Source organism: Lissotriton vulgaris, chromosome 5 (assembly GCF_964263255.1).
Source record: "Lissotriton vulgaris chromosome 5, aLisVul1.2, whole genome shotgun sequence".
Lineage (NCBI taxonomy): Eukaryota > Metazoa > Chordata > Amphibia > Caudata > Salamandridae > Lissotriton > Lissotriton vulgaris.
Window position 1 is genome coordinate 1,427,292,753 of NC_141693.1, and position 17,946 is coordinate 1,427,310,698.

Below are 17,946 nucleotides of genomic sequence, written 5' to 3' on the forward strand. Positions count from 1 at the left end.
GCCTGTACCTCTGCAGGATTTCTGGATCAGTTAGCTGGAATAGAGTGATCCTCTGTCTGTACACCTGCTCCTCCCTCCTCCAGACCCTCTCACTTTCTGCCTGTAGGCGTAGCCGCCTCGCAATGACATAGAATGCCGCCATAGTTGAGAAAATGTTGCATTTTGGGCCTTTTTTATACCTTGCACCTGTTTACCACCTGATTTGAATCCATGGTAATTACAGACTCTTAAATACTGATTTTCAGTCAAAATCGGTATTTCAGAGGTTCCCTACATCTCAAATACTCATTTTTACCATTTGTTATTTTCTGAATCGGTAATTTTACCAATTCGGTAAATTTACCGATTCTGTAACTTTACCGATTCGGTAACTTTACCGATTCGGTAACTTTACAGAATCGGTAAATGTTCCGAATCGGTAAATTTACCGATTCGGTATATTTTCCGATTCGGTAACTTTACCGATTCGGTAACTTTACCGATTCGGTAAATTTTCCGAATCGGATGATTTTCTGTCCCCTACATCCCAAAAGGCCTATACCGGTCGGTAACGGCCGAAATTCTGTAAAATCTGCCTTTACCGACCGGTATTGGCCTACCTACATCTGGCCCCAAGACCTTACATTCTTCTAAGCACCTACTGGCTATTTAGTTGGCTGTCTGTGTCAAATGTATACAATAATAAAAACACGTGTTATGGCCATATACAATGCTTTACTGTGATTAAGAACAACTGTGAACGGATGGACATAAAAAAAGATTCAGCCCAAAGTTGAAAAAGGATGGATGGATGGCCTTTTTTGCCGCATTACAAAGTACCTAATTATGGATTCTCAACCTTTTGTAATGTATTTTTGGTTATTAGGGAAGGGGATGATACATGAAAATTAAACAGATGTTTCTACAACCATTTTTACTAAATACCTCACAAATTACATTTACCCCTTGTACTGGTTTTACTTAACTTGGTTACCTTCATCAAGCTCAAGCAGCACATATTGCAATTCTAACATTATGTCTCAGTGGACGTTGGAACTGCTTGGTCATCGCTGCCCCACTAACCCCTTGTTTCTGACGTCACCAGATAGTAACTTATTGCAGGTGAGGAATGCAGACATCTTTTTGGCAGGATGCTACGGAAATATCTTCCCCAGTTTACTCAGGAGCACCTGCTACGCTGAGTTTGTGTTGATTTTTCACACTCATTTCTGTGTTATTGCATGACTCCCTGAGTTTTACTCTTTTCTCTCTCTGACCGTCTCGTTTTGACGACAGCGCGGGCTCAGACTCTAGTGCACAGGTTGGGAGACCTTTAAGGGTGCATGAGGCACTGCCCTCGTTTTGGGGCCCGCCAGTGGTGAGAGGTAGCTGCAAAAAGTGGCTCTGCCGTCGGCAGCCAGTTGCTTTCCTCACTTTGTCTGTCTACGGTCCTCACAGTGGTCTGAACTCCCTGAGGCCACATTCACCACAAAAGCGCAGCCACAGCATCTTACTCTAGAGCACACGACTAAGGCAGGCCCAGCCTTACTCCACCAATCACACTCTACGCTGTGAGCAGAATATGTGGCACTCAGCAGGGATACCCTAACAGCAGGGCCACTGTAATTATGAGGCAGGGAGGGTCACATAAAGCGGCAGGGTTGAGTGAATTTTGCGTCGAGAAAAAGCTAATTATGTGGCACATTTTGTGACAGTATAACTTCATTTTGTCATTTTTAAACTTGTTAACACTGTTTCGGCATTAGTTGCACCTCATTAGTACTAGTTTAACACCCAAATATAGCATCAAGTTACAGAAAGTTGATCAGTCAACCTTTGCAAAATACTTTCAACTGCCCGGCAACATATGTTGCTGCCTTTTTACTAACTTTTGAACCGTTTGAGCTAGAAACAATTTTTTTCTTAAACTCTGCAGACTATGCGACAAATGTTGGATTATGCAACAAATGCAGCAAATATACAATTATGCAAAAATTGCCGCACAATTGCATAATTCCAGTGGCCCTGCCTATCAGTCACATGGATGTAAACTTTCTGCTCTTTGGCTATCTATACCATTGGGCGGAAGAAAACGTTAAGGGACAAAAAAATTATTTTTAAAGAATACATCCCTGATTTGCATGAGAAATCTGTAATGTTTCGGCAAAGCAGGCAAGTGCCCAGAACCAGTTGCTCCTACCCTCAATGAGTAAGACTCAGAAGGGCTGTATGATCATTTCTACTCATGGGTACATCTTAGACATTCCAGCTCATTGCGCCTCCTCCATGCTCTGGACTACAGCGGTGACTATACATGGACTCAGCCCTCTCCTCTTAGCATCCACGCTTCCTAGCCCATCTGGATATCCCCCTATCCCCCTCTGTACTGACTTATGCCTAACACTTAATTTCCATTTGTTTTCTGTTTGTGTTATCTTTATTGATAAATACAAATTATTAAATCAAAAATCATCCATTGATGTCCACCATTTTATGTCAGAGCGGTGCCTATGTTAAAATATACTCTTTTATTAAAATGTGACTATTCTTTCTGCTTAGTAATTTACTTAACAGCAACTGTTCTAGGCAGTCCATCACTATAATCCAATAATTATTTGAAGATACTTTGCCTCAATCTTGTTATTGTGTCTGAGCGCGCTTTAAAGTCTGAGGTCTCCTGGCGCTTCTGACTAATTTATAAGATGGAGGGGAAGGGAGGCAGAGGGTACACAGAAGTATCTAGAAAAGAGCAGAGTCTCCAGGTGTTGTCTAGATGTGACGTGCAATGAGATGCACAGGAGTTCACCTAGAAGAGAGTGCCAAAGGGACGGTGCAGAAAAATGAAGCCTGCGTCTTGTCCTACTGAGCCCATGGATGCAGAGGAGCTTCAGACTAGAACAGAGAGTGTAAGCTATAGAGGAACAGAGGCTGGTGCACCATGTGTAATGCATAGTGGCATGGGCGTCCCCATGGGGCAGGGCTGGTTTTAGAGCTGGTGGCACCCAGTGTGACAATGTTAGTTGGCACCCCCAATGACCACCTCCACCACAGATTCTCTCACTAGCATCCTTTAACAGTGACCAAGTCTCCATAACCACTCTCTCTCAGATGCAGATGGGGAGGGGGGAGGAAAGAAGGGACGCTCCAGAGGGGGGCAAGCGCCCCTCCTTGCCCCCCCCTGCGGACGCCCATCCCAGAAGTGTGACACATTTGGAAGCTGGTGGCCTGCTCATTTGTGAGTTCACCCCTTCAGGAGAGTTTCCAACAATCCCCCACCAATGGTCCTCACAGATCTGTAGACAGACCTTCACAGGTTGACGTGAACAGGAAACACTCTTTTTAGTTTAACCCTTATACCCTTAAATATTTTCCATCTGTTTTTTATTTCATTGATCCTGTGTCACAATTACGATAGTCTTTGTTTTACAATTAAAAATGTTGTACTTTTTTCCACAGCTGTATTTGAGATCCTCCCTGTAGCTAATTAATTCACAGGCTCCCTAAAACTTGGTGGTCTACAAAGCCCCCCCTCCCAATACCGAAACAACACGTGTCACCTGTCCTCTTGAACTTGCTGCAGCCAGCTTCTTTGGCACAATCTCCTCTAATTCCCTGCCCCATCCTCAGCTTTTTGGACCTAATTTGACTGTTGTTTACTGTTGGGATTTCTCTAGCTTGTCACAGCATTCTTTATAAGAATGTTCCCTGCGTGGAACACACGTGTTGATTCTGTTCTCGGCAGTTGCTGCCGGGAAGACACTGTGGCTGGAAGCTAATAAACGCCTCCTACTTACTTCATGTCTGAGCTCCCATCCTTTCATTGGCGACGATCGTTGTTCCAGCCTCCAGACTCCCCATCATCGGAGCGGTGTCCTGTTCTTCTTCCAGCGTGTCCTTCCAGCCTCAGAGCCGTGATCTCCCAGAAGCTGTTGATCCTTGCCGTTTGTGCTTCTTGGATTACCGCCGTTGTGTCGGAGCCATTTCCGTGCTCCGCGAGGTACTTTTGTGGTGCTGTAGCTTGCATCGTGGGGTGTGTTAACCTTGTTGTGTCTATGCACGCGCTGTATGGCCTACAGTCCCTGGTGATGTCACATGCTACTCTCCTGCCTGCCTATGCCTGACTCGCCTCACGTTGCGTGCAGCCATTTCTTGGATTCCTCGATTCCTCGTTGCCTTGGTTACTACATACCGCGCTGATACGCACAGCTTTACTTTAGTGCGCCCGCCTCATTTCTTTTACTGGTGCGCACAGCAATATCATTCATTGTCATTTATTCACGTGCATCACAGTAACGCTAGTTTTGTTGGCAGCGCTGTTTTTTCACTGATTTGCACAGTACATTTTTGTCTTTTATGGAACTCTGGATTCTGTCAGTAAGTGCAATTCTTATATATAGGATTTCAGTTTTCCTATTCTTGTGTTTTCTTCACTGTGACTGACAACTTGTTGAATCTATAGTGGAAATGTTTCTTTTGTCTGCATACTGATATAATTACTCTTTGAACACTTTTGGTATTGTGTGGCAGCAACTCACCCACGCAATGGATCATATTTTGGCCCCTCCTCCCTTCCTGCAGACTCCTGGTACACCGCCTGTACCATGGGAACAGTGGAAGGATACTTTTGAGGCATATTTGGAAGCCATTGATGATGACTCTTTCACCAACAAAAAGAAAAAAGCTCTGCTCATTTATAATCTTGGCACTGAAGGTAGGAATATTTTGAAAACCTTGACTCTTGAGGTGGTCAGCACTGCTGTTAGTGGTGGCGATGCTGGTGATTCGCTTCTAATTGATGAATATGCCTCGTTAATAAAGACACTCGACAAAAGGTTTTCTCCTAAGAGGAATGTGGTGCTTGAACGTCATAAGTTTCTTCAACGTGCTCAAACCCCTGATGAATCTATTGACGATTTTGTAGCAGCTCTTCGCATACTTGCTATCAACTGTAATTATAGGGAATTTAGGGTTAAAATCATACGGGATCAACTTATCGAGAGAACTTCTAATAAGAAGTTTCAAGACAAACTTCTTACTTCTGGTGATCCTGACTTGGAGACTGCTCTTACTCTGGCCAAAAGTATAGAGCCTTCTCAGTTTTGTGTTAAGGAAATGAGTTCATCCTCTTCATCTACATCTTCTTCCACAGTGGAGGTTAAACTTTTGAACTCCAAACCTCCTCCCAAATCTAAAGCAAGTGTACCCTCGCCTATTGTTACTCGTCCAGCTTCTACTAATGTTTCTCCTAAAACTAGGTCTGTGCAAAATGAATTGGTATGTTTTCGTTGTGGTAGTAAGTCAACATCTGGGTTCTGCAAAGTTTTGTTTTGCCCTCAACTAAACCTGCTACAAGTGTGGGAACAAAGGTCATTATTCCCGGATGTGAAAAGCTACTTCTGCAAAAAAGCCCATTCACTCTGTAAAAAATATTTCTGGGGATTCTGATGAGGAGTGTTATGAATTATTGATGTTGTCTTCTTCTCAGGAGGCAGGAGTAGTTGAACTGTTTTCCTTGTCTGGTCTCCGGAAAAGGAAATCCCCTTCGTGTTTGATAACTGTGAATGGGGTTGTCTGCAGGTTTTTAGCAGATTCTGGTTCTCAGTTCACCTTGTTGATTTTTGCTGATTTTAGTAAACTTTCTCGTATGCCTTTAGAACTCTCCAACATTAAGATTTTTGCTTATGGTGGAAAAAGGGTTGAAGTTTTGGGAAAGTGTTCTGCAAATCTGGGTTTTCATGCTGGCCATACCACTGCAGTGGTATTCGTAGTCAAGGACGGTGCCAATTTGTTGGGGTGGGACAAGCAGGGTGATTTGAACATCATTCTGGATCCCAACCACCCTGATATAGTAATATCCCACAGTGCACTAGCAAATTTTATTCTTCTCCTGCAACACCAAGGGCACTGACTGTGTCACAAGTATCAAACACCAAGTGGCTGCTAATGTTTCCTGAAGTATTTAGCGGCGAGTTGGGCAAACTCAAGCGTTTTCAGCATCGTATAATTCTAAAGGAAAATGCCCAGCCCGTTGCCCACAAGGTGCGCAAGGTGCCTCTAAGTTTACGTTCAGAGTTGAAGAAATAGTTGGAACATTTATGTGCTGCAGGGGTGATCGAGCCAATTGAGGGTTCTGAGTGGCTCGCCCCCATAGCTTAAGCACAGAAATCGGATAAGTGTTTGAGGATGCGTGTTGATTTGCGCGATCTCAATGCAAACATCTGGATCGACCGTCAACCACTTCCAAATATCAACGAGATGTTAGCTACCCTTGAAGGTGCTAAATTTTTCACTTCTCTTGACATCTCATCTGCATACCATCAGATTGAGCTGTGTCCTAATTCTAGGCACCTTACTTCTTTTGTAACCCCAGAGGGAGCTTATCGTTACATCCGCATGCCATTTGGTTTGGCCTCAGCCTCGGCTGTTTTTCAGAGGTTGATGAATAACCTGTTTAAAGATATTCCTGGTGTTGTCTTTTTTCAGGATGACATTTTGGGCCATGGAAAAACCGAACTTGAGCATGATGAACGTGTGAAACTAATTCTGAGCATTCTAAGGTCCAGTGGGCTAACTTTGAGGGAGGACAAGTGCAAATTTCTTCAGGATGGGGTAGACTATCTTGGTCACCACATTTCTCACAATGGTGTTGAACCAAAGGTCAAGATCATTGATGCCATTCAAAATGCTCCTATTCCTGTGAAAAAGGAACAGCTACGCTCATACCTTGGGCTGGTGGAGTATTACTCTAATAAAAGAGAGTGGGACCCCAGCACCAAAGGGATAGGGTACCAAAATGACTGTATGTCAAACAAAAGATTCCCCTTGGGTTGTTCAAATGAGAAGACAACAAATCTTACAAGCTGCCATACAAATATCAGTCATACATCAAGATTCAAAAGGTGGAGCAATGTGAAATTGAACAAAACAGTTCTGTCAAAATTCATAAAATTAGTGTGCACAATTTATTCAAATATATAAAAACACAAACTAAAAACAGGCAAATATTAAAAAGCAATTTAAAATAAATTTTGGGAACACAGACAATAAATGGAACAGATCGAATACAACATATAACACTAAACAGTTCCTAATGTGAAAAAGAAGGGGGTGCAAAAATAAAGGTAGAGATTCCACCACAGTTGGAATAGTCCTTTGCAGATAAATATATTGCACTCCTCCCTATTACTCTCAACGCGTTTCGACGGACAATAGTGATATAGCCGCCTTCATCAGGAATATTTAATATCTGTAATCCCAAAATAAGTATCAGAAGGAACGTCCTTGTAGGTACAAAGATTATCAGCTACAAATATGTAGTCCGCACAAGTAACAATAGAATAGGTTCTCAAACTTTAGTGACAACAGCAGCCATAAGCGGTCAGCCTTGAGTAAAAATATGAAGGGATTTCTTCGTCCCCTTTGTTCAGAAGACGATGTCACCAGGGAAGCCAATTTCTAATACTAGACAATGCTAGAGGGCCTATTTTCAAAAAGGCTTTTGAAGTAGATATTTCGGCACGCAGTAAAGACTTCGCGCAATATTGGAGTGGCACGCGGGACGTTTGAAGCCTCGTATCATAAGAGGCGGTGGCATCGAAAAATAACTACACCTATACAGGGAACTGGTAATAGATGTCCATCTAAAGAAGCACGTTTTTTGAAACTGTAATAAAGACGGCTTCGTCATTTACCGCGTGCCGAATTATCTACTTCAAAAGCCTTTTTGAAAATAGGCCATCTAGCATTGTCTAGTATTAGAAATTGGCTTTCCTGGTGACATCGTCTTCTGAACAAAGGGGACGAAGAAATCCCTTCATATTTTTACTCAAGGCTGACCGCTTATGGCTGCTGTTGTCACTAACGTTTGAGAACCTATTCTATTGTTACTTGTGCGGACTACATATTTGTAGCTGATAATCTTTGTACCTACAAGGACGTTCCTTCTGATACTTATTTTGGGATTACAGATATTAAATATTCCTGATGAAGGCGGCTATATCACTCTTGTCCGTCGAAACGCGTTGAGAGTAATAGGGAGGAGTGCAATATATTTATCTACAAAGGACTATTCCAACTGTGGTGGAATCTCTACCTTTATTTTTGCACCCCCCCCCTTTTTCACATTAGGAACTGTTTAGGGTTATATGTTGTATTCGATCTGTTCCATTTATTGTCTGTGTTCCCAAAATTTATTTTAAATTGCTTTTTAATATTTGCCTGTTTTTAGTTTGTGTTTTTATATATTTGAATAAATTGTGCACACTCATTTTATGAATTTTGACAGAACTGTTTTGTTCAATTCCACATTGCTCCACCTTTTGAATCTTGATGTATGACTGATATTTGTATGGTAGCTTGTAAGATTTGTTGTCTTCTCATTTGAACAACCCAAGGGGAATCTTTTGTTTGACATACTGGTGGAGTATTACTCCAAATTTGTTAAAACTTCTTCTCCAAGACTGCTGCTATGCATGGCTTACGAATGTTAAGTTTATTTGGGATGATGATTGTAGTAGAAATTTCAATGTTATCAAGCAAGAAATTGTTGGGGCTCGCCCACTAAAACTGTTTAACATCAATGATTTATGTATTCTCTCCACTGACGCCAGTAATGTGGGTTTGGGGGCTGTTCTCATGCAAAGAAGGGGTGATGGGCTTGAAGAAACCATTGCTTTTGCTTCCAGAACGTTGAGGGGTGCTGAGGGGATGTATTCTACCATAGAGAAGGAGGCTTTGGCAATGTGGTGGGGTGTGTTGCATTTCAAGAATTTTCTCTGGGGCAACAGTTTTATCTTGAGAACTGATCACAAGCCTTTAGTTGACTTGTTTACGACTAAGGGGGGGTGGCAGGGCAACCCCACGAATCTCCAAATGGCAGTTCAGGTTGCAAGAGTTACAGTATCAGCTTGAATATGTGGCTGGGGCGAAGAATTTGGTTGCCGATTGCTTGTCCAGGCTACCCCTTTCCAATAGTGACGACAGTTTTGAGTGTTATGACTTGGAGGTGGTTTGCGCAGTAGGTTCTTTGTGTGACTCTGTCGGTTGTGCTCTTTCTGAGTGTGAGTGGTTAGAGGGGATTGCTTCTGATGCAGATATTCAAGTGGTTATTGACCTTCTCTGCAAGGTTTGGCCGTGTGAAAAGGATTGTCCTTCTGAGATCGTTCCTTACATGAGAGTTAAGGATGAATTATCCCTTGTGGATGGAATATTAAGAAGAGGGAGTTTGTTGGTTGTTCCTTTTTCGATCCGTGGTAAAATTCTATGTCTAGCTCATGAAGGGCATCCGGGTATTTGTTCCATGAAATGTAGAGTGAGGCAAGACTTTTGGTGGCCGTCTGTGGACAAGGATGTTGAACATTTTGTTCGCGATTGCAGTGAATGTATTGTTAGCGATATGTCACAGGTCACCCATCCCTTGCCTGTTGAACCCATTATTGTGAGGAATATTCCCTGGTCCAAATTGGCTTTGGACATTGCTGAACCCTATGGTCTCGTCGGCTCCACTCCCACGTATGTTTTGGTGTTGGTTGACTACATGACCAAATGGCCTGGGGTTAGGTTTGTGGATTCTATCAGTTCATCTGTGGTAATTACATTTTTACGGGATATTTTCTCCAGAGAGGATTTCCCTGAGGAGATAGTATCTGATAATGGTACGCAGTTGGTTTCTGCTGAGATGTCTTCATTTTTCAAGGAGGTTGGTATCAAACATATTTGCACTTCACTCTATCATCCTCATAGCAATGGTTTGGTTGAGCGTTTTAACCGTGTAGTCAAAGAACACCTTCAACTGGCCTTGGTGAATGGTTTGCATTGGCGCCTAGCGGTTAGTGATATGTTATGGGCTGTAAGGACCAGTCCGCACGTTTCGACTGGTGTTGCTCCTTTTACATTGTTGCAGGGAAGGGTTGCTGGTACAAAGTTAAACAAAGAATGGATGTCTAGGAAAGTTGTGGATGCCACATGTTTAGCTGCTGTAGCTGATGTTAGAGCTTCAGTTCAGAGAAAGTATGACACTAGATCGAATGTTTTATCTCCTTCCAAGGTGAAGGATGGTGACTGGGTGAGGATAAAGAAACCCGGTTTTCTCCGTAAGGGTGAGTCGCGGTTTTCTTCTCCCAAGAAGGTGTCTGAAGTGAAGGATTGTGTTGTGGTGTTGGAGGATGGAAGGGTTTGGAATAAGAATAAGGTTTATGTTGTGCCTGGTTTCATGGTTGAGAGTGTCAGCAAGCGGTTAGGGGTTAGTGCTTTCCCCGCTTCTCCTAGTGTTGGTGGTAAGAGTGTTGAGTGTTCTCCTGTTTCTGTCTCTAATCCACTACGGGAAACTTGATCCAGAGTCTGATCTGTTCCTGCGAGATTTCAGGACTATATGATGGGGTAATGCAATGCTGGTTTTATATGAAGGGAGGATTATGTGGTTTTTTTTTTGCTTTTGTCTTTTATCTCCTTGGTTTCTTTCTTTTTCTCCTTCTATCGTTCTCTCTTTTGTTTTCTTTATGAAGAAAGGGAGGTGTGTTGGGATTTCACTAGCTTGTCACGGCATTCATTATAAGAATGTTCCCTGCGTGGAACACATGTGTTGATTCTGTTCTCGGCAGTTGCTGCCGGGATACGCTGTGGCTGGAAGCTAATAAACGCCTCCTACTTACTTCATGTCTGAGCTCCCATCCTTTCATTTACTTGCAAGCTTCTGATTTTTTTTTGGGATTCATCACTGTGTAAAGTGTCCACATCTTGACCTGTTCGTAACTATCTAGTGACTAGTAAATTTAGTGTGAGTTTGACAAGAGCCAAAGAAAACAATTCTGCTTATATTTTCCACAACCTTCATGTCTAGCCCAAACAAAACCCCTGTGTTGGAATAGGGCTCTTTGTTTTTTCCGACAAGAGCATATGCGGTTACGCATGTTAAACACTAGATGTATATATTCTCAATCAACTCGTATTGCACACATTCTTCACGGATTGAGATCTCGTGCAATGTCCAACAACTTCAGAATGGCATAAAAATGGAAAGACAGTCTGACCTGAGCTCCCCTGTGCAGGGTGTTGCAATCTATTTGGCTTAGCATGGTGTCGCCAAACCATACCCTATATCAGATTCTGGACTGGACCCTGAAATAATTATTTTGATTTACTTGTTGCCTTGTGCTATCCTGAGCGCCGTGAAGTCGTTTGCCTGTGACACTTCCTCTATCTGTTGATATTTAATTATATACACTGCAATTATGAAGTAGGGTAGGGCCAAACTTTGCGGCAGGTAAATTATGTGGCAAGAAAAAAGTAAATTATGCTGTGTTAGGCGGCGCATTTTGTCTTAGTATTACTTCATTATTTTGTCAGGCTGGAATGCCAGAAACCAGTCCTCGGAAGCTTGTTTCCGGTCCAGGGAAGGCATGGCTTGGCAGTTCGGGCTGGACTGTTCCCATGAGGCACAGGGATAGACTGATTTGCATATGGCCATGTCTAAACTGGGGTAGTGTGGAGTGCAAAAAAACGATGGATTTAGGCCCAGATCTCTGTACTGGGATGAATGTATGACATTGTTCAGCATTCTGTCCATCAACTGTGGTTTTTGCAATTGTCACCCCGAGTGGGATGGGTATGCTCAGACATGAGTCCCATGCTCTCCACACCACTGAATTTAAGCAAGCCGGGCTGAAGACGGCTAGAATGCCCGAAACCGGTCCTCGGAAGCTTGTTTCCAGTCCAGGGAAGGCATGGCTTGACAGTTCGGGCTGGACTGTTCCCATGAGGCACAGGGTCAGACTGATTTGCATATGGCCATGTCTGAACTGGGGTGGTGTGGAGTGCAAAAAAACGATGGATTTAGGCCCAGATCTCTGTACTGGGATGAATGTATGACATTGTTCAGCATTCTGTCCATCAACTGTGGTTTTTGCAATTGTTATTATTCCTAGGCGGCAGCAGCATAACCTTCCATTATGCATAGAAGAAGTGCACAGTAAAGGACACCCACCATGTAGCACAAGAAGAGCAGATCATATCTCAAATCAATAATCTTAATGGTGAGCACTGGCTTGCTGCTAATGTACTACATCTGGCCCGAGGAGATAGCACATTGCATTATAATACTGCACCTTGCACTGTAGCATATTAAGCAGTTAAGAAGCAGGCCTCTAACTCAGACAGGGGGAAAGTACTGCTAATTGTAATCATAAATACATTTATTTCAGTCTTTAATATTTGATCAAATCAGGGTTTTTAAAAATAAAAAAAATGACTTTTTAGGAAAATGAAACATAATATAAAATATCTATACACTCGTTTTTCTGCAAACACAAATTATTCTCACCAAGACGCGAATGCCCTGACCTCCAGGCCTGGGGAACCGCCGTCCCTCCATGCAGCAACGCCAAACGGTCACCACCGCTGACCCAGGAGACCTAGAAGACCAGGGTTCGAGACCACTCTCTGTACCTGCCTGCCTGAATTTGTTCCTGCTTTATTTGACTTTACTTCAGCCCCACTGATTTCCCTGCTGATTGTCCCTCCTCTGTTTCCTGTTTCTTTTCATTTCTAATTCTATTTTATTCCTACTTCAAGTCCTAGTGCTTGCCTTGCTATAGTTCTTCATTTGGCTTTTTTGGTGACCGCTAGACCCCTGCCACCTCCCGATCTCCGTTTCCCACCTTCACCCTCCCCTACTTAATGGAGGCCGTTGAGAGGCCGCACGCAGCTGGTGCCCCAAAGGCGTGCCAAAGGCAAGCCCATCTGCGAGCCAACTGCGACATGGAACCCTACTTCTCAGACAACCCGCTGCTACAACTCAACCAACCTCCACGTACTCAACCCCAGAAGACCCAGAGCCTGCCAACAGGCCATGCCCAACATGACTCACTGGCCAGTTCTCCTGCATCCACTGCCGCCAGACCCTCACCGTCACTAGCCCCACCTCCTACACCTTCACAACCAACACCAGCAATGCCCTCAAATGCATACTCCTCAGTGCGTGCTCGGTACACAAACATGCCATAGAGATCTGGAACCTACTCGACTCCCTCTCGCCAGACATCGCCTTCTTCACGGAGACCCGGACCAATGCCTCCTCCAGCCCCGCCATCCCGGCTGAATACAAGATCCAGAGGAAGGATCGCCCCAACCCCCCGGGTGGTTGCCTCACCATTGTCCACAAGAACTCCCTCCACCTCATCACCTCCAGCGAAACCTTCCCCAACGCAGAACACCTGCACTTCCAGATTCAGGGCAGCCCCAACTCAACGCTACATGGAACCCTCATCTACAGACCCCCTCAGCCCCTGGGCCCTCTCCACCAGGGCCCTCTTCACCACCACCAACACTGACCTCATTGCACCCAACGCCATAGCCTCAATGAACTACATTCTCATCGGTGACCTAAACTTCCACCTCGACACCCCCAATGACCCCAACTCCACCACCCTTCAGGACAACCTCACCAACATCAGACTTAACCAGCTCGTCACCATACGAACACACAGGGCAGGTGACACTCTCAACACCTGGATCACAAACTGTGCAGACACACTCCCCACTCTATGCAACACCGACAAACAGCACCCCAGAAAAGAGGCCTGGCTCACCAACGCTCTCCAAGAAGCCAGACACACCTGCAGACACTTGGAGAAGAACTGGAGAAATGCCAAGACACCCGAAAACGACACCACCTACAAGGACGCCCTGACGGACCACCACAACAAAATCAGAACCACCAAAAGGACCTTCAGCAACAACAAAATCCTCACAAACTTTGCCAACTCCAAGGAACTCTTCACCATCATTGAGGAATCCTCCAACCCACCCAGCGAAGCCACAGACATCACCCCGTTCCAAGACCTCTGCAACAAACTTGGAACCTTCTTCTACCTCAAGATCAAAAACCTCTACGACAACTTCACCAACCACCCATCAGACACCACAGTCGGCCTGTTCCCAAGACACACCAGTCAGCCCACCATCTCTACCTGGACTCCGATCATGGCCGAATACAACACAACGATCATTAAAGGCATCCACTTAGGGGCCCCCATGGACCCCTGCCCCATCACATCTACCAGAAAGCCACCACCAGCATTGCACCAAAACTACAACACATCATCAACACCACCTAAAAAACAGGCACCTTCCCAGATAACTGGAAATGTGCAGAAGTCAGGCCCCTGCTCACGAAGCCCACGGCAGACCCCACCGATCTCAAGATCTACCGCCTCATCTTCTCCTCCCCTTTGCAGCAAAAGTTGCAGTGAAAACAGTCAACAGGTAACTGACACGATTCATCGAAGACAACGCCATCCTCAGCCACTCCCAATCCGGACTCCTCAGCCACCACAGAACCAAGACTGCCCTACTCTCCACCACGGATGACATCCCCACCCTCCTGTATGAAAGACACTCCAAAGCCCTTATCCGACTCAAACTGTCTGCAGCCTTCGACACCGTCTCTCACCGCACACTAGTCGCAAGACTACACAACATCGGCATACAAGGAACTGCACTAGACTGGATTTGCCCATTCCTCACTGGAAGAAGCCAAGGGATCAGACTACCTCCCTTCCTCTCCTTGCCCACGGAAATCACCTGTGGAGTGCCACAGGGGTCATTTCTGAGCCCGACCCTCTTCAACATCTACATGGGCCCCCTCGCAGCCATCATCCGACAACACAGCCTCAACATCATATCCTACACCGATGACACCCAGCTCAACCTCTCCCTAACCAAAGACCCCACCACCACAAAACTTAACTTCCAGAGAGGAATGCAAGAAGTCGCAGTCTGGATGACCAACAGCTGCCTAAAACTCAATGCAGAGAAGATAGAAGTCCTCGTCCTTGGAACCACACATTCAGCATGGGAAAACACCTGGTTGCCCACCACCCTAAGAACTCCCCACCCCCTCAGACCACGCTAAAAACCTTGGAATTATACTTGATTCTTAATTCGTCATGAACCGACAGGTCAATGCCGTCATCTCCAGCTGCTTCAACACCCTCCGCATCCTCCACAAGACCTTCAAATGGATCCCCCTGAGTCGAGGAAGACAGTCACCCACCCACTCATCACCAGGAGACTGGAGTATGGAAACACACTACGCCGGTATCAACAAGTCCCTACTCCGCAAACTCCAAACTATACAGAAGACCGAGGCCAGACTCGTCCTCACCATCCCCCAGCATGAGCATGCCAGCAAACACCTGCGGAGACTCCACTGGCTCTCCGTTGAGAAGAGAGTCACCTACAAAATCCTCACCCAAGCCTACAAATGCCTACACAACAACGGACTTAAATACCTTAACAACAGAATAAACTTTCACATACTCAAAAGAAACCTGTGATCGTCCAACTTTACACTGGCTGAAACACCATGCATGCACAGAGCCAGAGCAGGCGGAAGATAGTTCTCTCACATTGCAGCCAAGACCTGGAACAACCTACCGGCAGACATCAAACATGCCCCCTCCCTGATCACCTTCAGGAAGACCCTCAGGACCTCTTCGGATGAACGGAGGGGTGTACTCCCCAGCACCTTGAGATCCTCACGGGTGAGTAGCGCGCTTATAATTCCTCGATTGATTGAACAATGAATCTAGAAGCTAAATGAACTGTGGGGCCAAGGGGCTTTAGGACTTGGTGCGTCGGGTGGGGGGAAGGGTGGTGATTATTTATGCTTATTTTACTGAAATGATTTTAATTAATTGATTGGTTAAGAAACTTTACTTACTTACGTACTAGTCCAACATCTTATTGAAGTAATAATTCACATCTTTCACACACTTCAAACATTACCATCAGACATGATCAGCAGGAGCACTTGTGCACTCGGAATTGTGCAATATGCTCTTCATGCACAGCTAGCACTGATGAGATCGAATCAAAAAGAGACAAATTGCAATTTATATTCTATAGAAGCTTATAAAAAAAAACTCCTGTATCTTACCTTGTGGGGATTTTTATCCGCAGATACCTGTCAATCGCTATAGCCAGAAGAGAAAGGATGGACACGTGTGTGAATATAATCAAAAGGCAGCACATGAAAAGACAGCCGTAGAAGTGAATCCGCACTTGAAGGCTAACAACGATGGCCAGAGGGGTAACCAGGAATCCCACTGCTACGTCGGCTATGGACAGGGACACAATGAAGTAAAATGTTGTATTTTGAATGCCAGGAGTCAGCATTACTGCCCAGATCACCAGAACATTTCCGATAACAGCAAATACTGCTATGAGCGATTCAATCATGATGTAAACTGCTTGCAGATTGGTCAAAGAGACTGTGTCATTGACCATTCTTGAAAGAACTAAAATACTCTACTTAGTCTTAAGAAATAAAAGAATGGCTTGAAGGAGACAACAAAACTATAAATATGAACAACGAAGCTGAGCGAATACATATGGAATCCAATTATGGTCTTCAGATGGTGTTTGCTGTAAAGACAAAATAAACACATGCTAAGGTTAGAAAACTATTAATAAATGATATGCGATAAATACAGTGAAATTCATACTTAAAAATGATATACACCAATTAACAAACAGCTGTACAAAATATTGAAATATTTATTATACCTATTTTACTATTATTTGAGGGTTCTGATGAGCTTTCTGTTTCATCAAAGAGCGCTTATTGTTTTTTAGAGGAAAGATCATCTCTGACGCTCCTTGCCTCTCCCAATCTTCGCTTGTCTGCTCCTAAGCTTCTATGATTCCTTGTTTGTTTTGATGTATTCACCTTGAGCTTTTGCTTTTTTCTGCTCTTGTTCGGCTGGTGTTGACTAACCCTGGGTGGAACACTACGCTGCGCTTGCGGAGTGTGCTTAGTTTGTACAACGACGTGCAACACGAATTGCACATAGCACAGTGCAAAAATGTGTAGCGTAGCCTAGTGGGCATTTTTTGCATGCTCCCGGTCCTCAACGTCAAGTAGGCGACCTCGAGCGAGCAAAATCAACATCCTGGTGAGACTTTTTCCTCATTCGCGATCGGCAACATCAAGTTGCCGATCACGAACATGGAAAATAAACCTCCCGGCGAGATTCTCAATGTGGGGAGGTGAGGTTTCTCATTGCGAGTGGTCGCGTATGCTCGCGACCGCTCCCGATGAGAAACTACCAGTCCGCGTTGAGAAAGCAGTCGAGTACAAATCTGCTAGAGCGGCAGAAAACTACCGCTCGCACTGTGCATGATGCCGTTTGCAATGATTGCACAGTGCGGACAAGCATCCGGCACTGTGCAATCATTACGAACAGAATTTCCCTACCGCACTACGCGGTTCACTTAGCTATGCACTGCATCTAGATGAGAGGGGGAGTTACACCTGGGACCTGAATAGGGCTAGGCCTTCCCACTACAATGCTGGCTCCACCCCATGTGGCTTGTCTGATGTCTCTGCCCTACACTGTGAAAGGAGAGGAGGAATCATGTCAACAGATGCTCCAGAGCTGTATCTTCCCTCCCCTGTGCTGGCTCTACCTCATGTGGGGCAGCTCATGTCTCTGCCCTGCACAGTTAAAACGAAGAAGAGTGGCATGCAAACAAAGTGCTCAGAAACTGGTTTGGACTAGGCAGAGGCCTCTCTGCCTTGAGAGAACAAAGGATTTTGGGGTATAAATATTGGGACCCTGATCCCAAGAAATTAGATCACTTGTGGAACAAGAAACCTTTCTGCCAGGGAGAAGAACCAAGGAAGCTGCAGGAGTTTGGACTGCCCCTCTGCCAGTGTGCTGTTTGCTGGGTTGGCCTGCAGTGGTTGCTTCATTGCCAAGGGAAAGGAGAAGTAACTTTGTAAGGACTTTCATCTACAGAACATTCTACAAGGGCTTGAACATTGCTTGCCTCCTGCTGAAGTCTCAGGGGCAAAAGACTTCACCTCCAGCTCTCTCCTAAATTTCCTTGCTGGGAATTCTGACTCCAGTCACTTGCGTGCCGCTGGGAGCTGGAAGCGCGATGCATCGAGAAGAATCGTGTCGCCGC

The 17,946-nt window shown here is 44.8% G+C and overlaps 1 protein-coding gene across 1 annotated transcript in view; it reads right to left on the reverse strand.

The window, feature by feature from the left end:
• Nucleotides 1-16,263, reverse strand: part of LOC147712699 (adenosine receptor A3-like) — a 101,261-nt gene extending 84,998 nt beyond the window's left edge. The window contains exon 1 of the mRNA XM_086919687.1: nt 15,914-16,263. Coding sequence (XP_086775813.1) covers nt 15,914-16,263 — 350 coding nt within the window. The remainder of the gene's footprint in view (nt 1-15,913) is intronic.
• Between the last annotated feature and the right edge of the window lie 1,683 nt (nt 16,264-17,946).